At 55.5% G+C, this 27,617-nt stretch overlaps 1 protein-coding gene across 3 annotated transcripts in view; it reads left to right on the top strand.

Moving 5' to 3' along the window:
• The window catches only part of MYO7A (myosin VIIA), an 83,618-nt gene that overhangs the window by 15,873 nt on the left and 40,128 nt on the right, over positions 1-27,617 (top strand). For all 3 annotated transcript variants that reach the window (XM_027039594.2, XM_027039592.2, XM_027039593.2), the window contains 13 exons: positions 2,628-2,741; positions 7,397-7,549; positions 15,180-15,364; positions 15,863-15,984; positions 16,065-16,207; positions 16,473-16,586; positions 17,467-17,620; positions 18,068-18,144; positions 18,740-18,859; positions 19,604-19,746; positions 20,149-20,359; positions 20,859-20,994; positions 24,273-24,379. In XM_027039594.2, coding sequence (XP_026895395.1) covers positions 2,628-2,741; positions 7,397-7,549; positions 15,180-15,364; positions 15,863-15,984; positions 16,065-16,207; positions 16,473-16,586; positions 17,467-17,620; positions 18,068-18,144; positions 18,740-18,859; positions 19,604-19,746; positions 20,149-20,359; positions 20,859-20,994; positions 24,273-24,379 — 1,779 coding nt within the window. The remainder of the gene's footprint in view (positions 1-2,627; positions 2,742-7,396; positions 7,550-15,179; positions 15,365-15,862; positions 15,985-16,064; positions 16,208-16,472; positions 16,587-17,466; positions 17,621-18,067; positions 18,145-18,739; positions 18,860-19,603; positions 19,747-20,148; positions 20,360-20,858; positions 20,995-24,272; positions 24,380-27,617) is intronic.

Here is a 27,617-nt window from a genome sequence, read left to right on the forward strand (position 1 = left end):
CGGCTGAAACTCTTAGCTTGCCCCTTGGCCCACAAGCCATCCAAGACCAGGGATCCTGTCAGTGTTTCCTGTTTTGCTCACAAAACTGGGTTCAGAGAGCTGTCCAGAAAGAGTCCTGGATTCGGAATTTGTCAGACTTGGGCTTCATTCCGGGTTTTACTACAAAACAGCTGGGTGAATTTGGACAAGCTTCTTGACCTCTGTGAGGAGATGAAGTGGAAATGGAATCTTCTGCCTGAGGGCTGTCAGTGAGATAATCATAGGGAAGCATCTCACTTCCTACCTGGCCCGTTGTTGGGTGTATTGTGAGTTAGCACAGGGCAATGTCCTGGCTAGCCTGGCCGCCAGCGGTTAGTGTCTGTCTGTCTGTCTTGGTCTCTTTCTTTCTCATGCTATACATTCTGCATTCTTTCTCACACACCCTCTGTCACATGCTCTCTCTCTTACATACACACACACTCTCCCATCGAGAGACAAATTCTGTTTTTCTGTGTTAGACTCTGACTCTAGGGAGTCACAGAGGAGACAGACCCAGCCCGGTCCTCGGGGGCTGCATGCTAGTGGCAAAGGGTCACACAGATGGCGGTCACCCCAAGTGGTGCTGGCCCTGGGGCCTGGAGGGATGCCTCCGTTCTCCACACAACAGCCAGAGCGAGGTTTTGAAAATGTGAATTCATCGTGCCATTCTCCGGCTTAAACCCTCAGTGGCTCTTTGTCATACCTAAAAGAAAGTCCAATTCCGGTCTGTGGTTATGCCCTGTACAGTCTGGTACCTGCCCACGTTCCCCTCACATCCTCCCCTCCTCTGCCTAGAGGCACGCTGCCTTTCCCATCTGTTTATGGCTCTGTCCCCAGAGCTGGAAAGGGACCGACCCACAGTGGGCTCTCCGTAAATAAGAGCTGAATCCATGAATGCGCTCTTCAGGGGTTGGGGGGCGGGGGAGAAGGAGGGGAGGTGGGGAGGGGTTGGAAGGGCTGTTATTTGCTCTGGGTCTGGACAGACAGGTGGCGTCCTCTCAGTGGAAAGGTGGGAGGGGTAGCGGGCAGGTGGAGAAGAGCGGTGTGAGCCAGTGTGGCAGGTGATCCTCGACCTGGAACTCAGAGCTTCTGAGGGGTGTGTCAGGAAGCGCAGTTTGGGTGTGGGACGGAAGGGTACACGGGGTGCCCCACGGGAAGCAGCCAGGCAGCCCCGGCAGGCACACCGCACATCCCGTAGATGCTCAGGAAACACGTGCGTTCTCCTCTCCAGAGCCCGTCTAATTTTTCCTCCTTTTTCTGGGAGGAAGCTGGGGTTTGGAGCTAACCTGTCTCTGACGCGCGTAACCTCCCACAAAGCGGCAGCCGTGGCCGAGAAATAGTTGATTCCAATGGGGACGAACAGGAGGAGTCTGGAGCAGTGAGGAGTTGGACTTGGGACTCGCTGAGCCCACCCCCTGAGGCATGTGGAAACTGAGGCTCAAGTCAGGCAGCGCCTTGTCCGTGGCCCAGCTGAGCAAGCCTAGCTTCCCAACTCCCAGGCCACGTGGTTTCCACGGGGCCATCCCCTCAGGTGAGGTTCACTGTCCTGTTTCATCAGCGGTTCTATTCGTAACTGCTGCTTGGTAAGTTACAGAGGGTCTGTGTTCTCTCACCCTCCTGGGGAATCCTCTTATTCAGATTAGAATAAAATCTAACTTTTACCTGCAGGCCAGTGAGAGTTGATGGTGCTGGAGCTTGACCACCTCTGTGACTGCCATGGTCCAGCCCAGTCATTCTCCACCCTCGGTGTGCCTGGCCCCTTCGCCGTCCTCCCCGCCATCTGCAGCGATCGATTGTGTGAACGCGTTTGCTCAGTTGTTTGTCTTCTGTCTCCTCCCAACGGGAAGGTAGACTCCATGGTCACTGCTGGATCCCCAGTCTTTAGATCAATCAGTGCCTTGTATTTAGTAGGTGCTCAATACGCGTTTGTGGAATGCACCAGCGCTGAAAGTGGTTGTTTCTCCAACTCTGGGTTTTAAATTTGGCTTCCGTGTGCCTTCACTGGGTGTGTGGTGAGAGCGGGGGACACAAGCGTGACACCCTCCCGCTCAAGGTCAGGGTTCTCCCTCCACAAGCTAGGAGGTAGGGTGGTAGAACTCGTATCACAGGGCCCAGGACAGAGCAGTGTCACTGCAAGGAAACCCACACCTGTGACTATGACACTTGACTCTGGAGGTGATGGAGACTGTTTGGGTGTCCTGTGGGGATGCCTCCTTTAGGACAGAAGGGAAGTGGTTTGAGTGAATTGGTGTTTCTGCCTGAGCCTCGACAGATTTTCTGTACGTGTGTGGGGTTGTAGAGCCTTGGGGAGAGCCGGGTGCTGGACAGCCCTGGGTTTGAAGCTGCCCAGCTGTATGCTCATGGGTCCTCCCATCTCTGAGCCTCTGCTTACCTATCTGTGAAATGGGGACTTGGCTGTTACAGAGGAGAGATTGAAGACATTGCATAAGTGCCCAGCCCGGGGCCTGGCACCGGATGGCTCCCAGCAAGTGCAAGCTCCCCTTCCTTCCCTCTCCCGTGGTTGGCACAGGATCCCCTGGCAGTAGGAGCGCCGAGGCACAGGATCCCCCTCCCTGCTCACCTGGCCTGGGATTCTCTCTCACCCACAGGGGGATTATGTCTGGATGGACCTGAGATCTGGGCAGGAGTTCGATGTGCCCATCGGAGCGGTGGTGAAGCTCTGTGACTCTGGGCAGATCCAGGTGGTGGACGATGAAGGCAATGTGAGTAGCCCCCTACCTCCCCTGCCCCTGCGGGAAGACACAGGCTGACAGGGGCCGGGCAGCAACCTCAAGGGGGCGGAGGCGGTACCGTGCCCCTCCTCTGGCCTCTTGGACACGCCCTCTTCCATGGAACTTTCCCACTGCCTCCGCGAGAGGCTGCCTCCCCTCTGCCCAGGCTACCAGTTCATTTTCCGTAAGCACTCCGTCTGTTCTGTGCAGTATGAGAGATGGGTGTGTGGAGGGCATGGGTGCGTGCGTAGTGGCGGGCCGGACGTGGTGCCAGGCTGAAGTTCCACAGGGGTGCTTTGAGTCAGACAGCCTGGATTCAAATCCCACCTTGCCCACTTCCTTATTAGTTGTGCAACCTTCATCAAGTCCCCTTCCCTTCCGAGCCTCGGTTTCCTCTTCTATAAAATGGGGATAATAATACCTGTCTCACTGGGTTATTGACTCAAAAGTTGGGTCCCACATAGAGAACACCTCAGTAAAGTCAGTTAGTCTAAAAATGCCCATAGTCTTGCTATGACTAGGGACAGGGAGCAGAAGGCTCTCCTCAGGGCAAGGGCAGGGATCAGGAGCCCAGGAGCCAGGTCCTGGACACAGGGGGGGCAGGGGCATCCCTGCTGTTCCTGCAGTCTTCAGGGACCCTCCCCCCCGCCGTGAGATGCACAAAGCCCTTTGGCCTAAGCTCCGTCTTTGGGTCCTCGCAGCACCTGTGAGAGGCAGGGAGGGCAGCCAGTGTCACCCCAAGGGGAAACCGGGACAGAGAGGGACCACCAGGCCTGGTCAAGCATCTGGTAAGTGATGGTGCTGGGATCAGCACCCAGGACCTCTGGCCTTTGTGTATGTGTTTCCTCTCCCAATATCTCGATGGCGACTCTAGGGCTCAGATTCCGTGAAACCATGCTTTTGTCCCTGGGCTTTAGAACCGGAGTGCCTGCCCCATCATTCTGGTGGCTGTGGTTCTAGGACCTTAGAGGAAGCCACTGTGAGGTTGCAGCCAGAGAAGGGGGCACAGGTTCAGCTGGCCGCACAGACAGGGGCACGCACCCTCCTGCAGCCCCGAGGGTGGGGCCCAGGGACCGTGCCTGCAGGCTTACATTTCACCTGGGTCATGTTGCATGTCAGATGGTGTCCCGTAACTGTGTCACTGGATCCCAGAGCTCCCCTCCCACCTGTTCCCACTAAAGACTTGAGAGTGGGGGCTGCAGGCGTGGAGGGATGGGACTGGCTGGCCGGGAGCAGGTCAGAGAGTCTGGTTTGCCTCAGTGGCACTGGGCCCAGGGCTTCTGGCCCCCTCTTTCAGGGGCTTCCCCACTCTCATTCCTACCCCCCAACCTGACCCCTCTGACTTCCAAGACTCCCTTAACTTGACAGCCAAGACTAGGCAAATCCCATCTGGTTCCCCCGAGACCCCACAAGATATCTGTCCAGAGAGAGTTCTCTGTGAAGCTTTGCTGAATGAATGAATGAATGGTTATGGTTCCAGTCTTCATTGAGATCCTAACATTCTGCCTTTGCCCAAGCTGTTCCCATTGCCAGATACACCTCTCCTTTCCTTATTCTACAGATCACGTGGTTCCCCATCCCTCTAAACTCAGTACCAGGCCAGTTCTTTTCCAGATGTGTTCCCAGTCCTTGGGATTGGCCATGTTCCCCCCTCCTCCCCCCTCCTCCCCCCTCCTCCCCCCTCCTCCCCCCCACTTCCCCCCCTCCGGCATTCCTTCAGGGCCAGGTCTCAGTTTGTGCCCTGGTTACACTTTGATCTGTGCTATAAGTGCCTGTGAACATTGACCTGAGGGGTGCTGACCTCAGTTGGGAGTCCCCTTTGTGCAGGAAAGGGGGAGGGATAGGCTCAGTTCTGCCATTTCACTGGGTAAGCCACTTTGTCACTTGAGTGTGACTCTTCGCTATTAAATGGGGGCTGGTGATTCTGCTGTGGGATTTTATGAGGAACAAATGAGAACATAGATCTCCTCTGTCAAACCAGAAAGTGTTAGAGTAATAATACCCAGCCCTGGTTGGGCAATTACCAGGCAGCAGCGCTTTTTAGACATGGTGGGAGTAAAACAAAGGTTGACCTTTAGTGTATCAGTTAATTCCCCCAGTATCCCCAAGAAGAAGGGACTGTTCTTCTAACTCCGATTTCATAGATGAGGTCATGGAAGCTCAGGAAAGCCAGGTGGCGTGCACAGGGCTTACAGGGTCACGCGGTGGCTGAGCCGCCTCTTACCTCTGGGCTGAACTGTTAGGGTAAGGATTATGGGGACCAGAGGCTGGGGTCAATGGGAGAGGCAGACAGCCTGCCCAGGCACCCTCTTCCCTCTGGCCTGCATCAGAGCCTAGCACCAAGTCCGTGAGCAGGGACCAGGCAGAGGGAATTTTCCAACTGGATCAGCTTTTATCAAGAAATAGGATAAAATGGGAGAGAGGAATGTTCCACTCAGGACTGGAAAGTCCAGGCGGGTTCTTCGATCTCACCATTCGGCCCATTCATGCCTCAGGGAGGGCCTGACCTGGATGGAAATGCTTCTGGCCCAGGAGGTGCCCTGAAATGCCAGGGCAGTTGGAGTTGTAGGCTATATGGCTAGCCCTGTCCCTGATCCCTCTGAGGGTATTGTGCAGGCCCCCATCCTACTCTGATCCAGGCGAAGTGAGAGGGCGGGTATGAGGGACTATTAGGGTCTCTCCATGACTAGGATTCCTGCTTCTAATTCAGAACTGGTCCAGTTAGTCATGTCCTAGCAGATTTCCTGCCACATCATTGTGTCTGGCCCATGTATGAGGCACTGTGGACCCAGGATGTAGAAGACCTGGAATCTGGCCTCCATGAGCCCCCAGCCTTTGGGCACGTTGGGAGGTCAGAACTGCATTCAGACAACAGCAGCCCAGGGTGACCACTGCCTCGCAGTGGGAGACCCAGGCAATGTGCGAGCCCAGAGGAGGCCCTGACGTGGCCTGTGGTGGAGGTGAGGGGGATGGAAGAGTGGAGCATGTGAGGCTGGGCAGCGTTGTCAGCAGAGACTTTAGAAACTGGGAAAACCTTGAGTGGGGCCTCAAAGGCTGGGTGGAAGGGAAGTAAGGGGAACCGCATGAGCAAGGCGACAGAGGCATTTGGGGAAGTGGAGACCAACCTTCTCTGGCTTAGAACTACGGGCAGGGGCGTGTGCTGGAGCAAAGGCCACATGTCCCTGGGTCCACCTCAGGCTGGCCCTTGAATGCCAGGCTGAAGAGGGTGGCGAAGCAGGGAAGGGCTCCAAGCCCCAGAATGATGGGATCAGACAGGTACTTGAGGAAGCCCCCAGGGGATGTAGGACTGCAGGGCAGAGCTGGGTGTGAGGTGGAGGGCAGCAAGGGCGAGGGAAGAGATGGCCGTCTGGATCAGAGTAGGGGCTCGAGGTGGCGAGGAAGGCACTGCTCACTCAGCAGCAGCCCTTCAGAGGGTTGAATGAGTAGGACAGGGTGACCAGTTGGATTGGGGATGGGACAGGATGAGGGGCTCATGCCCTAGATTCCTGCTAGTGACTAGCTGTTGGGGTTGGTTATCCCAGAGGGGGACCCAGAAGAGAAGGAGGCAGGAGAGAACATGTTGGGTGCACCACACTAACTCACCAAGTCTGAGGGCCTGAGCTGGGTGTGGGCAGAGGGCTCCCCTTCTCCCCTGTTCCCGAAAGTCAGACCCCTGGAGCTCCCAGGGTTCTGGCATTTGGGAACAGGGAGGGGCCCCCAGAGGGCTGTGGGGGCTCATTCAGGCTGCAGCCACACTCCAGAGCACAGTCAGACCCTCCCCTCCCTGAGATACTAGGATTGTGAGGAGAAGGTGCTGGAGACCACTTTGGGGAAGGAAGGAGCCATCTGCGGGTTTGTTGACACTGCCAGTGCTATTGACCAGACGTACCACCAGAAGCCACCCCCTGCCCGAGGAGAAGATATTACAGGGGAGCATAGGAAGAGCCATGGGGCAACCTCTCTCCTAGTTTCCCCATCAGCTCCCACGCACTGAAAGTTCACCCCTGCTCCACCTTCATCCATAAGCCCTGTGAGCTGTATTCCAAACAGATCTACTTCTCTCCATCTCCACTGCTATGGCCCTGCCTTTGTCGACCTCAGAGGCTTTGCTTTTGCTGTTCCCTGGGCCTGGAATGCCCTCTCTATATCTTCAGGGGGCCCTTTCTTGTCATTCAGATCTCAGCTCAAATGTCACCTCCTCGGAGAGGTAGTTCCTGACCACCCTAAGGTGGTTCCGTCCCTTATCTCTATCCTGTATGCCCGTTGGTTTATTCTTGGCACTGTCTGAAATCGCTTCTGGTGTAATTTGAAGTCCAGTCTACTAACACTTTCCACTCCATCCTGCGAAGAGACTGGGGGGACTCTAATTCCCTTCGTGAGAATCCAAAGTGGGGCCAAAGTCCCTGCACTGCCCATCTTTTAGGTCTGTGGAGAGAATTCCCTAAGAGGAGGAGGAGGAGTGGTCCATAGAGTGTGGGCGTGAGCACAAACCTGATAATGATCGTGTTTGGCCACGGGAAAGGACAAGGCCTTTACCAGGGTCGCGCGGACCCAGGATTCCTGCTCCTCCTGGGCCCCTTGCCCAGCAGAGCACAGCCTGGGTCCCAGAAGAGCCACCTGACGGTAGCCACCGTGCCTCCCCACAGGAACACTGGATCTCCCCGCAGAACGCCACGCACATCAAGCCCATGCATCCCACGTCGGTCCATGGCGTGCAGGACATGATCCGCCTGGGAGACCTCAATGAGGCTGGCATCCTGCGCAACCTGCTCATCCGCTATCGGGACCATCTCATCTACGTGAGTGCTGCCCCGCCCACCTGCCAGGGGCCGTTCTCCCGAGGCAGTCAGGGGCTTCTCTGTCCCCAGCCATTTGTTCTGAACCACCCTTTCTTTGGGGCCTAGGCTTCTGTGGTCTGTGGTTGGGGGAGGGAGCGGTACACACCCCGGGTTCATGCGTCTCCCTAGGCCTTGAAACCATTGGGAGGCCTGGGCCGGTGGGTGAGCCACTTCTGTGCTTTGCCCAGAGATGGGGAACGGCTGTCCCCCCCTGGGTTTGCTGTGGGGGCGGGGCCTGCCATTGGTCCTCAAGGTCAACATTAGGATGGGCCCAGAGTCTCTATCCTCAGAAGGGGATGGAGGAAGGAACATGATCCTTGACCCCACAAAACCTTGTTATAAGAACCAGTCATACACATCCTCCACGTTCTTTCACCTTGAAACTTGACAAGGACAAATAGTCTCACTCGGCCAGGACTGAGCTGATTCCAAGAGGTGGGTTCAGAGACCATCAGAACACGAAGGGCCCACGGAGACTATTGTCTACAGGCTCTCACACTTTTTGGCCTTGGGAACCTTTTATGCTCTTAAAATTGAGGATTCCCAAGAACATTTATTTCTTATTGATTTGTCTTTAATGTTGTTTATTTTTGAGAGAGAGAGACAGTGTAAGCAGGGGAGGGACAGAGAGAGAGGGAGACACAGAATCTGAAGCAGGCTCCAGGCTCTGAGCTGTCAGCACAGAGCCCAGCGCGGGGCTTGAACCTACGAAGTGTGAGATCATGACCTGAGCTGAAGTCAGACACTTAACCGACTGAGCCACCCAGGCGCCCCTCCCAGAGCATTTATTAACGTAGGCTTTATCTATTGGTATTTACCATATTAGCACTTGAAACTGAGAAACTTCACAAATGTATCAATACATTAAAAAATAACCATAAAGATCTATTATAGGAAACATTTTTATGGAAAATAACTACATATATACCCCCCAAAAGTAGTGAGGAGAGTGGTATTATTTTATATATATTTTTTTCAAATACCTTTAATGTCTGGCTTAATAGGAGACAACTAATTCTCATATCTGCTTCACATCCAGCCTGATGCGATGATGTTGGGTTGAAGGGTATGAGAAAAGCTGGCTGCAAAGATACGGAGGTGGAAAAGATTACAGATTTCCTGAAAGTTCTCTGAGCGTTCAGAGATCTCTGGGCCACACTCTGAAAACTGCTGGGCTAGTCCCATAGTCCCACTTTAAGACTGGGAAACTAAGTCTGAGGGACGTTTAGCCAGGCCCAGAGCTTGTGCTGGGGTCACTGCTTGTCTCTGACCCAGCGCCTCCCTCCAGCAGCTCCGGGTGAGGGAAACCAGGGCTGTGTCACAAAAAGGAGAGAGCAGGACAGAGCAACCCCCCCCCCCCCCCACCTCACCCTCACCCTCAGGCAGATCCCGGGGCAGGCTGCTATAGGGGGCATGCTTGGGGGACACACGTGGTGATAAGCGTCTGAAAAGTGCAGACAGAGCAGGCCTGTAGGAGTGCGGCCTTTGCTCCCAGCTTAGGGAGAAAGGCGGGGTTCCCAGAGGTAGGTGATGCAGCATTCAGGAAGGGGCACTGCTTGGATAGGAGGCTGGAGGCAGGACTGCGCCTGGTAAGTGAGTGACACAGGGTCACTCAGGTTGTCAGGACTGTGAAGAGCAGCCAGGGAGACAGGGCTGGAAGCCCTGAAGTTGTCCCTGAGCAATCCCAGCAAGGAGCTGTGTCAAGGTCAGGGATCCATCCTCTCAGAAGCCCTGGAATTGTGACCACTCACCCTCCAGGGAGGCCCTCTGCTACCCTCCCCACCCTGGGACCCTCTGCCACTTCAGGCCCCCCTATGCCTCTGTGCTGAGGCCCTTGACATTTGTCCCCTGAGTAAACACAAGTGGCTTTTACAGGGAGCCCTTTAGCACTAATAAAGCCCCTCTCACCCTTTCCCTCACCCAGAGCGGGGGCAGGGCACAGAAGGCACCTCCAGACATGAGCAGCAGCATCCAGACAGGAGGATGGTGCTAGAACTCGAGCCCAGGCCAGAGATCCCCTATGGGGATCCACTGGCGTCTGCGCCCCAGTTCTTGGTGGTTCCCTCATTGCTCCTCCCCCTCGATGGCAGGTGGACACAGGAGGGTCCTAAGGCTCTCTCTGGCTGCTCTCCTGGGGCTGGGTGGAGTCTAACACTTGGGTCCAGAGCTAAGTGGGGACAGGGAGGCCACTGCCAGAGCTGATGTCCTGACCCAGTATCCTGTCAGGAGGAGGCCGAGGACCCCTTCACACGGAGAAGCTGGGTCAGATGGGAGTTGTCCCCACCAGAGACCCCACAGACCATGTCTAAGAATAACCAGAGGCATGTCATTGGTTATTGTGCACACAGTTTAGTGATTCTTACAGGCCAACTGGTTCCTCACATGTGAGGGATAGTTGGTGGGCTGAATCAAAGAACAAAGGCAAACACAACATTCATAAAGGAGAGGGGAAGAAAAAAACTCCAGTTTGAGAAGAACAAATCTTCTTTGTGAAATTTGGGGGCATAGACTAGCTGGGAGCTAGCAGAGAAGTCCGCTTTGGGTCCTTGAATAGCCTGAGAAGGGGACCAAAGAAGAGCATCCGAGAGGCTTATGGATTCTCCAGAAAGCTCCAAGATCTATACCACTTTTTCTCACCAGTTACCTTTCTGGTGGTCTCTTCTCTGAGTGAGGGAGAGGGGGTAGGACACCGACTCGAGGTACGGTGCCTAAGTTGCCTTCTTGTTCAGGAAATCAAAATATGGCACCTGGGGGGGTCCCCAGCTCAGTTGGTCCATGGGCCTAAGATTCTGGGTGTGTGTGGGTCTGGGGAGCCGTGTTCAACGATTGCCCAGTACAGGGTTTCAACTTGCCAACTCTCTGATGCTGTGACTGGGTAGACGGGGCAGGACTGGAGCTTTGAGGAAGCAACCGGGCCATTGTCCCACTCAGAAACCATACCTGTCCCTAACCATGGCAACCCCTGGTCACTTCATGGCTTGGGTTACCCTGGGCACAGCCCCACGTACCCAGGATTTCCTCAGATTACCACAGCTGCTCACAGCCCTGGGCTGGGTGATGCCCTCTCCCTGACTGTCTGCCTTGGGCATGCCCACTCCAGCTAGCCCACCCCTAGAAGCCTGAGGGAAAGCACCCTAGGGCCAAAAATCAGCTCTGGACACCCCCAATGGGGGGAGGACCCCCAGAAGACACCTGGCAACCCCTGGGTCCCACAGGGAGCAAGGGGCATGGCTGGTGGGAATTCTGGGCTCCCTGATGCTGAATAGGCAGGCCCGGGTCCGAGTCTTGGCAGGTGGCCTTTGGGGAGTCCCTCCTACTCTCTGGTCCCAGACTTCCCTCTGATGCGGTGGGGAGACTTTCTGGGTGAGCGCCTCTGTGACTCTGGGAAGGTGCGTGTGCCCAGGATGTGTTTTGGTCTCCATGGCGGGCTAAGGCTCCAGGGCTGACAGGCCGGACGGCTTCCTGGCAGAGGCGGAGCCATTCCTGTCACATCTCCTGGAGTGTGTCTCTGGCTCCAGAGAGGTTCCCGGAACTCTGCTTGGGGACTTGGGGCCCCTAGAGACCACGTGTGTTGTGTCCTTGGCTTGGAAAGAGTCGTTATCTCTCCCCCTCCCAACCTATGGCCCCAAAGGCAGGTTTTTCTTCCTGGAGGCTCGAGCAGGAAGCCTGTGCTGGGCAGCTGGGCATTAACCCCCTGCTGACCACGGACCCTTGGAGGGAGAGAGGCCAGAGGGGCTCAGGGAGCAGAGCTGAGAGCCTTGGGGGACCGGCGGGGGCAGAACGGGCCTGAGTCTCCTTGCCCCCTGCTTCTCGTGAATTGATCTCGAAGTCCCTCTGCTTCCCAGAGGCTGCTTTCCCATCTGGAAAGGGCTGTATAACCCCTCCCGCTGGCCTCTTGAGGAGCACAGGCAGCAACCAAGTGCAGTGGCAACATCCTGCACCCAACAGGGGTCCAGCTGGCAGATTGGTGTTCTTGCCCTTCTGCGGTGTGGGGGGTGGGGGACGTCCTCACTGACGGAAGCGGCCTTGCTTCTATTAGCTGTTCGGAAATGGGCACACGTGCTGTAAGCTGGAAAGTTGTCCTCTTGCCACAGAGAAAACCACGGCCGATTTCTTATCTGTCTTCCAAGACAAAGACTGTATCTATGATCTATATTGAATATGACATAAAATTACATGTAAAAAAGTTTTTTTCTGCACAAATAGTAGCATTTCTCTCTACCCTGTTCTGTGCTTTTTTTCCCATGAACCACCAAGGCTGCCTAAGAGTTGCTGACAGGCTGTCCCTTCAGATCCCTTCTCTGCTCTTTCCTCTGGGCCCCAGTTAATGCGCGGTGCCAGGCCTGGGTAGAAGGGACAGTGAGGCTAGGGGGCAGAGCCCTTGAACCAGAATTGCAGAGGAGTCTGGTGGGCCAAGTGATGGGGATCACGCAGGCACATAGGAGGTTGCCTGGCTTCCTGAAGGGGGGGGGAACATCTCAGCTGGGCTGGCGGGGGGCGGGGGCGGATGGAGTTGGTGCTTCTAACTGAAGGTTTAACATGGAGGGAGCCTCCTGGCTGTGGGATGCTGTTGGTGAGGGCCAGGACTCTGGTGTCTTGTGTCCTGTAGCCGTGGGAAATTGCCTGACGGTTGTCAGCAGGGGGGGTGACACAGCCACGTTTTAAAAAGCTGGCCCTGGCTCAGAGTGGAGGGTAGATTGTAGGGGGTGAGGGTAGCACAGAAGCTGGGAACCAGATGGGAGGCGCCTGCAGTGGTCTGTTGAGAGCCCGTGGTGGCCAGCGTCAGGGGTGTGGCTGTGCCAATGGAGAGAGTTGGGTTCGTGTGAAGGAGAGGGAGGAGGGAGGCAATGGGGGCCTCCCAGTTCCCGCCGTGGGCGAAGGATGGTGGGGCTCTGCTGGCCAAGTTGGGCTGGCTGACAGGGAGCAGGGTTGGAGGGGAGGGTGGGGTCCAGTCTGGGCAGGCGTGTGGACGGAAGGGGGGATGTCCAAGAGGCAGGGGCTTGGGGGCTGCTGTTCCAGAGGGCTCTCTGGGCTGTGGGTGGAGCGGGAAGGGCCCTGGAAGCCGCGCAGGGGAGAGGAGGGCCCAAGGCCCGCCGCAGGAAGGCTTCTCGGAGTGTATCTGCGCATCCTCTTGGCACTGGCCGGCCCGGCACTTGGTCACCGAGCCTGCTCCCAGGGCCACCTCTGTCTGGCTCTGGCTGCCCCTGTTGACCAGCTCATTAGGTCTGCATTGGTGTCTCTACCTCCAGCTTCGGGGACAACCATTCATCTTCCCACAGCTGCCAAGATGACCTTTCTCCGACAGACCTTCCAAATGCCATGCCCTTTCACGCCTCTGCGCTTGGTTCCCACGACCAGCCCTCACTCCCCCTCTCCCCACACCGCACCGCCAGAGGAATAGGCTGCTTCCTACAGGCCCTAGCTTTCCCTCCCCAGCTCCCAGGATGTTCTGTCAGCCTCCCCATGTGTCTCAGTGGAGGGTCCTTAAAGGACTGCTTGGAGCCAGCCTCTTGCCACATGGCGATCACAGACCAGGCGGTTTGGTGTCAGGTTATTTAAAATTTTTTTTTATTTTTTACATGTTTGTTTTTAAGAGCGAGAGAGCGAGAGAGAACGCATGAGCAGGCAGGGGCAGAGAGAGAGGGAGACACAGAATCTGGAGCAGGCTCCAAGCTGTCAGCACAGAGCCTGACGTGGGGCTTGAACTCACGAACTGTGAGATCGTGATCTGAGCCGAAGATGGACGCTTAACCAACTGAGCCACCCAGGCGCCCCTCGGTGCCATGTTATTAAGGAACCACCAAGAAGAAAGGAAGGAGGCACTTAAGGACGGCTACTCCATAAGCAGGCACATGTCAAAGGTTATGTAAGCCCTTCAGTCATTCCACAGCCCTGGGAGGTAGGTGTTAACCGTCCCCCCTTTACAGATGAGCAGGCTGAGGTGTAGAGAAGCAAAGCGATCTGCCAAAGATATGTTCTTTGCGGCTGAGTCCCCCACCTGGGGACAGACGGTCAGCTGGCTCCCATAGCCAGGCAGGGCTGAGCTGTAGATGATGGGTCTGAGTGCCCTGGAGCTGGAGGTTCGTGGGCTCTGATCTGAGAAGTTAGCCCAGCCCTGGGCTGTGTGGGGTGTTCTTAGTGCAGAATGCCCTTATGTCCCCATTCCCCACTGACCAGCTCCCTTGTCTCCTGTTCCCCACTTTCCAACCTCAGACCAACTGTGGAGGGCGGGTGAGTGTGGCACAGAGCTGGCTCTGGCTGTCTGTACGTGCTTGGCCTGGCCGGTCCCTCAGCCTGCGTCCCCACTCCACCCTACCTCTGCCTGGTTGGGCTCTTGCATGCAGTGGGGTGGTCAGCACGGTCAGGCTCTGCTGCTTCTGGCATGGGGCTGCTTGGAAGGAGAGCCTGGATGGCAGGGGAGCATCCTCCAGGGCCCAGAGAAGGGCACTAAATGGCCAGTTCTCTTGGCCCAGGGCAGGTAGTGCCAGAACTGGAACCCAGGTCTGGGCTGTGCAGCCCAGGGCTGCTTCGCATAGCCATCCTGGCCCTGGTTGGGCTATTTCCCCTGAAATGGGGTGCTGGCAGCAGCACTTTCCCTGCTTCTGGGGTGATGCACTAAGCCCTTGGTGGGAGGCGACAGGGGCCAGACTGTCACTTCCCGTTGGTGGTCACACCTTTCTTCAGTCTCTCCAGGCCCGGATGTCAATATATCCATCACCCATTATAGGCTGAGCCTGACCTTTTCAAGCTGGGGTGGGGAGGGGCAACTGGAGGGAGCAGTGATCCCTGGGCACCTTATTCTGCCTGATGGCTAGAGGCCCGGGCCATGTTGTCCCCTGTGTGGCAGGGCCCCGGCCTCACAGCAGGAAATCTTGTACACAGGTGGCCAGTTAGTGCACCGACAGAGGAGCCCAAGGAGAGAAAGGCCCCTAGTAGTTTGAGGTGCACCGGGTCCCTGTACCTGTGCTGGCCAGGATGGCTGGAGGTGTCCTGTCCCCCGGAACACAGGGGCCCCTCTGCCCTGGGGCAGTGCTATGGAGACTGGGGCCTACCCAGCCCCCCAAACCACATCCCCCAGCCCCTTCAGCCTGTTATGATTTGGTTCCACTCCCCCTGGACCAACCTAGCCTCTGCTCCAGACTGGTCTGGTTTATGAATATTACTCCAAACCTTTGGGATACAGGGCTTGGAGGCAAAAGTGGGGACCATACTTTTGAGTAATTTGAGTAATACCTGCAGTGTGCTATGACTTCTAAAGTACACTACCTCCTAATCCTTATAAACAGTTACATTATGCCCATTTTACAGATAACGATATGGAAAATGGGGACTTAGAGACGCTCCCTTTCTCCCCACTTGTTCCTCCCTTCATCAGATCTCACTGAGCACCTACTCCAACCTAGACCCAATGTTAGTTTGACAGCCCCACTCTCAGCTCCTAGAGACGCTGGATTCTGACCCCAGGTCCTGTGACTCCAAAGTCAGGGCTGTCCCTTCCAGAGGAATGGAGCAGGGCAGAGCCTGAGAACTTTCTAGAGTCAGAGCCTCCCTCACGGGAAGTGGTGAGTTCTTCGTCCCTTTTTGCCCGCAGACGTACACAGGCTCCATTCTAGTGGCTGTGAACCCCTACCAGCTGCTCTCCATCTACTCACCAGAGCACATCCGCCAGTACACCAACAAGAAGATTGGGGAGATGCCCCCCCACATCTTTGCCATTGCCGATAATTGCTACTTCAACATGAAACGCAACAGCCGTGACCAGTGCTGTATCATCAGGTGGGTAGCCCGGCACCAGACTGGAGCTCCAACTTTGTGCTCCTGCTAGTGCCTCATGGAGAATCACCTCCCCTTTCTCAGGCCTTATATCTCTATTGATGCTGCCAAAGTTCTTGTTAGCATTTGAGACCTACCTTGTTCATTACTGGGTTCTGTTAAGTTATAGTCAGGTGAAATTTTAGGTTCCTATTCTCTCCTGGGCAAAGGGTAATAGGACAGAGCATTGGTCTAGCATCAACATATGCCATGCTCTATGGCAAGTATAGATGGAGGGGTGTCTGTGTCTAAATAAAGGGGAAGGAAAGTACCTTTGGCTGTGGCAGAGCACTGAGCTGCTGTAGCCTTTCCCCATCCCTGAAAGGTCCATATTGTCAGCCTATTTTACAGATTGGGTAGGGGGAGGCACGGGTGGGGGAAGCGGCTTGGGCCAAAGCCCCGTAGGGAGAGGGCCAGTGCGGGCTGTGACGGGTCCTACCCCTCTCTGGGTCTCCCCTGCAGTGGGGAGTCTGGGGCAGGGAAGACAGAGAGCACAAAGCTGATCCTGCAGTTCCTGGCGGCCATCAGTGGGCAGCACTCGTGGATCGAGCAGCAGGTGCTGGAAGCCACCCCCATCCTGGAAGGTAGGGCCAGGGCTCTCAGAGTGGGGCTGGGTGGCTGGGTGGGTGCTGACCTTGCCCATGACCCTCTCCCCACCCCGAAGCATTTGGGAACGCCAAGACCATCCGCAACGACAACTCAAGCCGCTTTGGGAAGTACATCGATATCCACTTCAACAAGCGAGGTGCCATCGAGGGTGCCAAGATCGAGCAGTACCTGCTGGAAAAGTCACGTGTCTGTCGTCAGGTGGGCCCGAGCCCGGGGCAGAGCTGACCCGCACAGGACCCCCGGCCTCAGGGGCGGGGGGGTGGGGGGGTATGTGTAGTCTGGATCGTCCCTGTGCTGCTGCCGGCTTGTCTCAGGGCCTGAATTCCTGCCATGAAACCTACCCGTAGGGGCTTTTTTGTGGAAGTCGTTTGTTAAAACAGTAAACCATGTCTCAGTCCTGACTGTCTGGTTTCTGATGCCTCTTCCTGCCCCTGCCCCCCAACACCTTGTACCCCATTTTCAGGCTCCCGATGAAAGAAATTACCACGTGTTCTACTGCATGCTGGAGGGCATGAGTGCGGATCAGAAGAAGAAGCTGGGCCTGGGCCAGGCCACAGACTATAACTACTTGGCTATGGTGAGGCTTCGGCAGGGCACCAGGGAGGGAGACACCTGTCCCAGCGAGGTCGGGGGCAGTCCACTCGGCCCCTCCCCAGCTCCAGGCCTGGCGGGCGGGATCCTCCGTGTGGGCTTTCCCCTTGTCCCCTGACTGCCCCAGGCAACTCTGGGCTTGTATGTGCCATAAGGCCTGTCCCGACTTTGGGCATTTTCCCAGCTGCACGTGCATCTAGATGAATCGTCATCACAGATCTACACGTTCCTAAATTTGCATAGACCTCCTAGACCCGGGGACGCATAGACACACACGCCCACGTGTACACGTGCACAGACCTGCCTGCACACACGTGCTATTAGTTCAGCCTTCGAGGATGTGAAGACCGAGATCTCTGCCAGGACCCCCAAGACTATAGGGCACAGGCTGTTGCAGCTTCAGCCTCGCTGGTCACAGAGCCTGGTGCCAGCCTCTTGCCGCTGGCTGGCCACCAGCGAGAAGTGGGCCCCAGGACCGTGGCTGCCACCCAGCATTGGTTGGAGGGTGTGTGTATGTACACAACAGGCTCGGGGGGTACCAGCTTCCTTAGCCCTGGGGAGAACCCATGGCTGGGCTGGGCCAGGCCGCATGGATGCAAATGAGGAACGTGGGGACAACAAAGGAGTGTGTGTGCTATAGGTGTGACAGGCCTTCCCAGGCACTTCCTGGAGCTGGATAAGAAGCTACGTGTGCACACACGTGTCTCGTGGGCACACGTCATGAGGCAGAGTCCTGTCAGTGCCCAGCATCCCAGATTGGCTCGGCCTGGCAGAGGGGGCCCTGCATCCCAGGTACTGCCTCTCTGGGAGTCCCTACGGCCTTGCTGATGCCCTCCTGCACCCCACTCTCCCACCCCTCCCACCAGGGTAACTGCATAACCTGCGAGGGCCGGGAGGACAGCCAGGAGTACGCCAACATCCGCTCAGCAATGAAGGTGCTCATGTTCACAGACACTGAGAACTGGGAGATCTCGAAGCTCCTGGCTTCCATCCTGCACCTGGGCAACCTGCAGTATGAGGGTGAGGAGCCCGGATGGTGTGCCCCCACCCCACTCCACTCCACCCCTGCACGGAGTCCAAAGGCAGCTCAGCACCTAGCCACCTGTGGGGGATTGTGGCTCAGTTTCTGTCCCAGCAGGTACAAACCCTGCTTCATAGGAGCCAGGGCTGCCACTGAGCACTCTGGGCATCTAGGGTGGAGGAGCACGAGGGGAGAGGGGCATGACTGTCAGTGTCTCCACTTGGATGCCAGGCATGGTGCCAGGTGCTGGGCATACACAGTTCCTGCCCTCAGGGTGCCTATAGCTCATGAGGAGAACATACATTGACCCAGAGAAGCACTTGATCGCAGTGCTGATGGCCTCTGTGGACAAAGCAGGACCCCTGACAGCCTGGCCCTCCTAGCCTGCCCTTTTCCCCCATGCCTGCCCTCCCTCTCCTGACCCTGCGCCCCCTTGCTGCCGACAGCCCGCACATTTGAAAACCTGGATGCCTGTGAGGTCCTCTTCTCCCCATCCCTGGCTACAGCTGCGTCCCTGCTTGAGGTCAGTGTCCAGCCTTCTGTCCCCAGGGCTGCTTCTGTTTCTCTCAGAGGGACAGTTTTGACTCAGGTTCAGGGGGCTGGGGATGTGGGAACCTGGAAGCTGGGGCTGTCTGCTTTGGAGAATTCTGGAAGTTCAATGTGGAGAACCAACTGTGGGTAGGTAGGATCTGTGCTGGGTACGGGTCTCAGAGGGGGAGTGGAGCCCAGCACCCAGGAGCCTTGCCGCCCTAGCCCCACTGCTCCTGGGGATGAGGTAGGGCGCAGGGGATCTGGGGTGAGCCGGCCCGTTGGTGTTTTAGCCAAGGGTTACTAGGCTCTGCCCTGGGTTTGAAAACTGGGATGAATAAAGCCAGGGTCTGTCCCAGTCCTAAGAGGGCCAGGTAACATGCTAAGGCTGTCAAGGAGAGAGCAGTCCTTCTGGGTAGTGTTTGGGTGGGGTTTGACATTTGGGGGGTATCTGGCTGTGGGGAAGGCGTTCTCAGTGGAGGAAATGGTTTGAGCAAGGCCTGGTTGGACAGGGGAAGGGGAGTTCTCTGGTGTGGGGGGAGAGGGGGATGGGCTGCGGGTGGCTGAGCGCCTGGATGCTGCCCTGCCAGGTGAACCCCCCAGACCTGATGAATTGTCTGACCAGCCGCACCCTCATCACCCGCGGGGAGACAGTGTCCACCCCGCTCAGCAGGGAGCAGGCACTGGATGTACGAGATGCCTTCGTCAAGGTGGGCCGTTTGTGGAGTGGCACTGGCTCACTCCACCCCTTGGGGTGTTAGGTTGTTGATATGGGCAGGAGGGGATTAGTCCAAGGAGCTAGAAGGACGTCTGGGCCTGGACCCCTACCTGCTCTTGGGTTTGCGTCCTGCCCACTGGCTCTCTGGGGGGGCCTAAGCAAGAGTCTGCCTTCTCCTGAGCTCTGTTCATCCTACAAGGGGCTGTTATGCTCCTCAGGAGCCCTGCCAGCCCTGGTCTCCTCAGGTCCTCCACCCCTGGCCTGCTCTGCTCTCCAGCCCCATGGGGCCTCATACTGGGTCATATTCTTTGGGTACTTGGTCTGCTGTGCTATTCCCAGCCCAGAGAATACCCTCTCTGGTCTCTCTAAGGAAGACACTGAAGATGGACCAGGTCAGGTGGAGAGGGCCCCCAGTCCTTTCCATTTCCACAGTCCAGATTGCCACCACCCCGCCTCACACCAGGTTTGGTGCTGTTAGGGAGACAGAGATGGATGGAGATATGGGAGCCCAAATGAGGGCTTCTTCCTAAACTTCGAGGTTAGGAAGGCTTGACAGAGCTTTGACAAGGAGAAGGAATTGTTCTAGCAGGAAAGGGTGATCCAAGGCAAAGGGAAAAGCTTGAGGAAAGGCTAGGGGGTTTCAAATAGCACAGAAGGGGCTGAGTGAGGCCATGACGGCCCGGGGTCTTCTTGGGAGGGCATGCTGGGCACAGCGACTGACACAGCCCCCTCACAGGGCATCTACGGGCGGCTCTTTGTGTGGATAGTGGACAAGATCAATGCAGCAATTTACAAGCCCCCCTCCCAGGAAGTGAAGAGCTCTCGCCGGTCCATCGGCCTCCTGGACATCTTTGGGTTCGAGAACTTTGCTGTGAACAGGTACCACAACGGGCTCTGCTCTGTGGGAGTTTTCTTTCACAACATGGACATAACAGGTGTCACATCTCTGCCTTTAAGCCTGAATCTCATCAGCCGACTTCCCACCTCCCCTGATGGCTTTGGATCCCTCTTCACTCCCCTCTCTGCCCGCCCCTACCCAGTGCCTTGGCTCTTCCTCTCCCAGGTGCTCTTCCAGGGATTTGGTGCCCACCTGGTAGCCCTCTCTTCTGACTCAGTGTCCCCTTCTCCACCTCCGGGATGGGGGGGGGGGGCGGGTCTTGACAATGGCGCCCACCTCAGAGGCTGGAGAGCCCGTGATGGGAGCACCGCGTGGCCAAGGGTGTGCTGTACACGGGGCCCAGGCCAGGCCAGCACCTCACCCGTGCCCTGTGCACCCTGCAGCTTCGAGCAGCTCTGCATCAACTTCGCCAACGAGCACCTACAGCAGTTCTTTGTGCGGCACGTGTTCAAGCTGGAGCAGGAAGAGTATGACCTGGAGAGCATCGACTGGCTGCACATCGAGTTCACCGACAACCAGGACGCTCTGGACATGATCGCCAACAAGCCCATGAACATCATCTCCCTCATCGACGAGGAGAGCAAGTTCCCCAAGGTGGGCCTGCCCTTGTTGGAGCCCGTGCAAAACATCCCCTCACACTCTGAGCCTCCACTTTCCTCCTCTGCGAAATGGGACTGATGACACATGCCTCACAGGGTGCCTCTGAGGCCGATTCAGGTGCATTTGTCTGGCATCTGGGGATCACCTACGGTCCACAGGGTCCTGGACCAAACAATGATGATTTAAGCTAATAGCTGGTACAGAATAGGTGCCCCACACATGGAATGTGTCTCGGGGCGGGGGCGGGTACTGCTCCCATGACTTTCATTGTGGGAAATAGGTCTTCTACACTGGACTGTAGTTCCAATCCACCCACTTAGCAGATAGGGAAATGGAGGCCCAGAGAGTTCCTGTGTGGGGTACCAATGAAGGGAGGGAGCTCCTGAGAAAGACAGAAGAGGGGGTGCAAAGGCCTGGGGCGGCAAAGGCAGAAGGACCTGGGAGAGGGAGGGGTCGTGGGGAGGGGGCTGACCACGGTGCTCGGTTCCCACAGGGCACGGACACCACCATGTTGCATAAGTTGAACTCCCAGCACAAGCTGAACTCGAACTACATCCCCCCCAAGAACAACCATGAGACTCAGTTTGGAATCAACCACTTTGCAGGCGTCGTCTACTATGAGAGCCAAGGTACAAGCGGGCTGTCTGGGGCTGGGGTCTCCTCTCCTGTGCCCTCTCTGACCCTCCCCTTCTCCTGCCCAGAACGGGGGTGGGAATACAGAGAGGGAAGGGGCCTTAGGAAACACTGGGCCCAGTGCTCTTCCTTTCTTACAGAGATTTTAATCAATTGTGGTGAAGTATATGAAATGTACCATGTTAACAATTTTTAAGGCTAAAATTCAGTGGCATTAAGTACATTCACGATATCGTGCAGCCATCACCCATACCCATTTCCAGAGCCTGTTCATCACCCCAAATAAGTGCTGATTAAGCAATAACTCCCCATTCTCCCCAGCCCTGGTTACCTCTATTCTGTTTCTATATCATACCTATATCATATCTATGTGTCTGACTCTGACCTCCTATAAGTGAAATCGTACAGTATTTACCCTTTTGTGTCTGGCTTATTTATCTCAGCATGTCCTTAAGTTTCATCCATGTTGTATCATGTGTCAGAATTTCCTTCCTTTTTAATGGCTGAATAATATTTCTGTGTGTGTGTGTGTGTGTGTGTGTGTGTGTGTGTGTATTCAACCATCTCTTGATGCACATTTGGGTTGTTGCCACCTTTTGGCTATCGTGAATAGTGCTGCCACCAACATGGGTGTACAAGTATCTGAGTCCCTGCCTTCAATTCTTTCGGGTGGGCTTAGTGCTCCTTTGTACAGATGGGAAAGCTGAGGCTCAGAAGGGAAAGTTAACGGTCTTTCCGGACATGGCCCATGAGGTGCAAATCTGGGCCTGGAACCAGCCCTGTTATTCACCCAAACTCTCAGCAACACGACTAAGTGTAAGCTTTGAAGGGGATACCTCCTCCTTGCTGCTGGGACATGCAGTTGGGTTCATTTTAAAGCTAGAGGTGAAGAAGAGAGAACACGTCACGTTCACCCCACTTGGAATCGCAGATTGCCCTTGCAGCTCCACCCCTACCGTCCTGGTCTAGAGGACCGCGTCCTTGGATGGACATCGGCTGTGGTGTGTGTCTCAAAGGGTCCCATGTGCAGTCTCAGGCCAGTGAAAATCGAAACAAACAAGCAAAGAGCTATTGGTTTCATACTTCCTTGTTTTTTTATTTAAAAAAATTTTTTTTAACTTTTTTATCTTAGAGCGTGAGCATGAGAGAGTCGGGGAGGGGCAGAGGGAGAGGGAGAGAATCCCAAGCAGGCTCTACACTCAGCACAGAGCCTGATGTGGGGCTCAATAGCATGATCCTGGGATCATGACCTGAGCTGAAATCAAGAGTCAGACGCTCAACCGACTGAGCCCCCAGGCACCCCTCATATATACTGATAAGTATATCAGTGAGCCAGCCTGAAGGGATGGAATCTGAAGGCTCCCAGCCCTCCTTCAACTATTGGACTGTGAGATCTAACCCTGCTGTTAAAAAGGAAGTCAACGCTATGTCTGAAGGACATTTGGAAAAACAAATGTGCCTGTTGTTAGGAGTAGTAGAGGATTGTGTGTGTGCGTGTGTGTGTTTTTTTAATGTTTATTTTTGAGAGAGAGAGACAGACAAACTGAGAGCAAGCTGGGGAGGGGAAGAGAGAGAGAGGGAGACACAGAATCCGAAGTAGGTTCCAGGCTCTGAGCTGTCAGCACAGAGCCGGATGCGGGGTTCGAACTCATGAAGCATGAGATCGTGACCTGAGCTGGAGTCAGATGCTTAACCGACTGAGCCACCCAGGCACCCTGAGGATTGTATTTTTCAGTTCAGTTCAACCTATATTCACTGAGATCTATTATGTGTCAGACTTCATGCTTTTGCTGAGAATACAGATGAGAATATTGAGTGGACTCTGCACAAAGTTATAAAATTGTAACTATAATTAAATTATAAACTAAACTAAATACCCATTATATTTATAATTTATAAATATAAATTATAAACTAAATTAAATATAAAATTAAATATAAAATTAATTAAATTAAATTAAATATAAAAATATAAATTAAATTACATTAAATATAAAATTAAAATGATCTACTTCATGGATTTAAAAACTGAGGCACAGAGAGGGAAATGACTTGCCTAAAGTCACTAACCAGTTTTGAGCTGCTTTAAACAATTCTGCCAGCGTTTCCTGGTTCGCAAAGTACTGTTTTAATTCGGCATTTCATTTATGAGGCAGGTGGTATTAGGTGATCTGAAGCAAAGCAAGAGCTTATGGGTATCCTCATTCCCTTCTGACAAATGAGGAGGCTGAGGTCCGGAAGGGGACCATCCTAGGGCCCCAGAGTGAGTCTGAGACATTCCATTAGAACCCGCAATTCCATCCCAACTCCAAAACCCACCCTTCCTCTGCTGAGTGCCTCCTGGGACACCCCCCTCCCCAGACACTAGGCGGGCCTCCCTGCACTGGGTCTCTGTGCTGTCTGCAAGCCAGGGCGGCCTGAGTCCCACAGGGTAAGGGTCCTGCTTCTCTGCAGTGTTCTTCCTCGCCAGGCAGGCATCCCCAGCCCTTGGGCACTCCATCTTCCACCCCGCCCTATCAAGCCCCTTCTCCCAACCCCCGCCATTAACCAGTTCCTAACTCAGTCCCTGGGACTAGCAGCCCTCTTGGGGATCTGTATGGTGGAGAGGAGCCTCCCCGGGCTGGTGCCAGGAGTCCCACGTTCAAGTCTTAACTCTGTTCATGGCTTGCTGTGTGGTGTTAGATAATGCTCAGCTTCTCTGAGCATTGGTTTCCACCCTTGTGGGATGGGGAAGACAATCCCTGCCCACCCCACAAATACAGGGGGGTTGTGAGCATCAGTGCTGTGAGGACCCTTGGTAAAACAGAGTGCACTGGGCAAATTCAAGGTATTTTAAATTCCTGTACTATTAGCTGGAACTAGATCAGCACGTGTTCTTCCAGGTGACACGCTGTAATTAACAAGGGCTTTTGATACTTTCATTCAAAAGACTAAGGCTGGCGTTGTGGGCACTGGGTGGTTCACTGGGGAAGGCATCCCTGCCCGACCTGGGGGCCGAGGTCTCCTGCCCTTCTCTTTGAACACATCTGGAAGAGGGGGCTGTGTGGTGAGGGAGAGGGAGGTCTGGCTCTGCCCCTTGCTTTCTCTGTGATGTCGGGCAGGCCACTGCCCTCTCCAGGCTCTGGTGTGGCCCACCAGAAAATGGACGTGGTTGAACTCAGTGAAGTTTGAGGGTCTTCCTGGCTCAGACGGCGAGGATTTGGGGAGGCGCTGAGGCTTGTCAGGAAGAGGCTGCTGGAGTGTTCGAGGTGTGACTGCTTCTTGCCCCTGCCCAGGCTTCCTGGAGAAGAACCGGGACACCCTGCATGGAGACATCATCCAGCTGGTCCACTCCTCCAGAAACAAGTTCATCAAGCAGATCTTCCAGGCCGATGTTGCCATGGTAACGTGGGGGCGGGGTCTCTGTTGGGCAGGAAAGGCCCCCTCTACCCCTTCCCCGGGAAGCTAGGCCTGTACCTCGGCCCACCCTTGTGCAGGTTTTTCCCCTGTGCACCTTTGGCCACAGAGAGGGGACAGGGCTTTGCTGTGGTTCCAGGAGAAACCCAGGGCCTCCACTATCCTCCTATCTGGTCCTCCTGCTATACCAACTCAGGGGAGGGCACAAGGCCCAGAGAAGGATGACATGAGAGGTCACAGAGCAGAGCCTGATCAGGACACGGTTTACTGGGCAGGTGCCCCAAACTGGATGCCCAGCAGCTCACAGGGAGCCTGGGAGGAGGGAGCACATCTAGCCTCAAGGACAAGGATGGATGCGGGTATTCAGAGAAACAAACACAAAGGGTCTGTGTGCCCCAGCCCTGGGCCCCACGCAGGGGTGCAGAATTTCCCACCCTCGGCATTTCCTTTGTCCCTAGAGTGCTGTTTCCTGCAGGATGGTATGCCTTTTTATTTCACATTTTCTTCCTGTCCCATGGCTTCCTGAAGGGCACACAGAGGGACTCACGGGGAGGGCAGAGCCGCTGCCCCCCTCGGTGCCTGTCCAGGCGCCTGCCCTGCCCCGGCCCCAGGGGCCCAGACCTCTGCCTCAAGGGGCCTCCTTTCTCCTTGGTGGATGTTGCTCTGTTTGCTGACCCACCACGTTCTCCTTGCTCCCTGCCCCCTCTCGCCCTGCACTGTGGTTCCTGTTATAGTTTCTCTGTGGTTATTCATCGGGCACTCTTCGCCAGTCAGCAGCTTCTGTGAAGGTAAAAGACCCCTGTCTGGGGCCAGTGGATGGCGGGCAAGGCCTCAGCAGCCCCTGGGGCTGGGCTGTGTCCTTGGCCCCCGTGGCACTGAGGTTTTGGGGAAAGGGCCGGCTTTTTCTTATTTTCTTTCTTTCTTTTTTTTTTTTTTTTGAGTGTGTTTTTATTTTTTGTGGAGTGGTTTGTGGAGTGGTTTTGCTTTTTTGTTGTTTGACTTGTGTGAACTGTGGCCATCTCAGTTTCTTAAAGGAGGAAACTGACTCCTAGAAAAAGAGACAGGGCTTGCCCAGCATGCCCCGTGAACCAGGGGCAGAGCCAGGACTCGAATCCAGGTCTCCCACATCTTCTGTCCCCCCCTGAGTTTCTTCGGGGTATCCAGGTCTGCTTCTTCCCCCGGGCCCTGCCAAGTGCTTCTGTGCCCATGACTTGGTCAGATCCCTCAGTAGCCCTGCAGGACAGGAGGGGCAGGTGGTATTTTCTGCATTATGCAGACGGGGGACTGAAGCTCAGAGATGAGGGGTGACTCACCCCAAGTCACAGTATCCTGTGGAGCTGGGACTAACGTCATCACCCCGGACCTCCTCAGGCCCTGGAACAGCATCCCTGGGGTGTCCTGACCACCAGCTTCGGATTGTGGCTCCTAAGGTGCTTTAGAGGTCCCAGGGGTGCGGGGTACCCATTAGCAACAGCATGGCTTTGCAGTCCCCTTGCCTCTCTTTCCCCTCTTCTCAACCCTCAATTTCCTCTCTGCCTAGTACCGATGTCCTCCCACACTTGGTCTTAATGCTGAGTCTCTCTTCCTTCCTGCATGTCTGGCATCCCCCTACTGCCGAGTGCCTCGTAGAGTTCTAAAACAGTTCCAAGAGCCACAGCAGTGGAGAAGGGCGTCTGGCATATCAGGAGCAGGGGGTGTGACTGGACAGTGGCCTCTGTCCTCTGCCCGTGGGTTGGCCCCGGGACCCTCCCCTCCCAGCCAGCACTGTGGCCCTGCTGCTGACAGGGCGAGTGTGGGGCCCCCGCCAGAGTGGGGACCCTAGGCACCGGAAGCTTTTCTGCACTTGGCCATCCCCACCCCGAGGCCTACATGTCACAGGGTGGCAGAATTGATGGGATAGCTGTGGCACTGGGCTCTTCCCACTCTCTCCTCCTCTCCGCTGGTCCCCAGCCTACCCCTCCCAGGCCCAGCCTTTCCTCCTGGTCGTAGGCAGTCCTGCAAGACCACTGAACTTCGTCTCCTACCTCCGCTCCTCTCTTTCCAAAGCACCTGGAAGCATCTATCTGGGAGCCTCTCCACAAACTTTCCTGTTCTGGGACTTCTTCCCCTGGACCTGGGCACTAGAACCCACTTGTTGAGGAACTGTGGGGAGGCCCAAGAGAAAGACCCTGGGGCCTCTGGAAGTGGCACACTCTTGAGGGAGTTTTGGAGCACAGAGTTAGAACACAGCAGTGACAAATTTGATCTTGACTGTCTAGTCTTTTCTGGGCCAGGCTGGGAGCTACCCACTTACATGTCCCACCTCATTCACTCCCCACAGCAGCCCTGGCAGCAGTTGCTATGGTTCCCCCATTGCAGGTAGAGAAGCTGGGGCCCAGAGAGGCCAAGGTGTTTGCTCAAGGTCACACAGTTGGTGACACCCAGGAATATGACCCAGGTCTGTCTTGGGGAGGTGTGGGAACTTGTCCAGAGTCACACCCAAGAGCTAATGGGAAGCTTTTTTTTTAAATTTCTTTATTATTATTGTTATTTTTAAAATTTTTAACGGGGAGCTTTTTAAGCCCTTTGCTCTTTGTCACTGCACAATGCTGTCTCTGTGAGCATCGCCCCTCAGAAAGAAAAGACGTTTTGTCATTGCTGGAGACATGATAGATCTGCAAAAGGGACCCGGAAATCAGTCTGGTGGGGTGTGAAGTATCCAGTCACAGTTTATCGATGACTATGCTTTTCTCAGGGTAGAAGCCCACGCCACCTCCTTCCGGTGATCCGAACATGCGTCCTGTGCCTGTCTCCAACCCCCCAATTTCCATCCTTTGACTCCTGTGTCTGCCTCCCCAAGTGGCCCTGGGCAGCCCCACCCCCGCCTTTGCTGCTGGAGGGACCAGCTGAGCCTTGAGGACCACGATTCTTCTAGGGCATCGTGCACCCTGATTAATGTCTAACCCCAGTCACACGTCCCCGGGCCCTGAGTCCACAGGACGCTTATTCACTCTTTACGCAGGTGGCTTCTCCTGCCTGCGTCTCCCCAGTCCTGCTCACGTCGTGCTCCGGCGTCTGCCCCTCGGATCCCCTCTGTGGAGTCATTTAACACTGAGCTGTGGACTCTCCACTCCCACCTTGACCCCATTTCCAAAGGTCTGCGGATTAGCTCAGAAACCATGAATATCCTAAGGGACCGCCGTTCCCCTCAGTGTGATAGAACTGAATCAGAAACCCCGGCAGCC

The sequence above is a fragment of the Acinonyx jubatus genome, chromosome D1 (assembly GCF_027475565.1).
Source record: "Acinonyx jubatus isolate Ajub_Pintada_27869175 chromosome D1, VMU_Ajub_asm_v1.0, whole genome shotgun sequence".
Taxonomy (NCBI): domain Eukaryota; kingdom Metazoa; phylum Chordata; class Mammalia; order Carnivora; family Felidae; genus Acinonyx; species Acinonyx jubatus.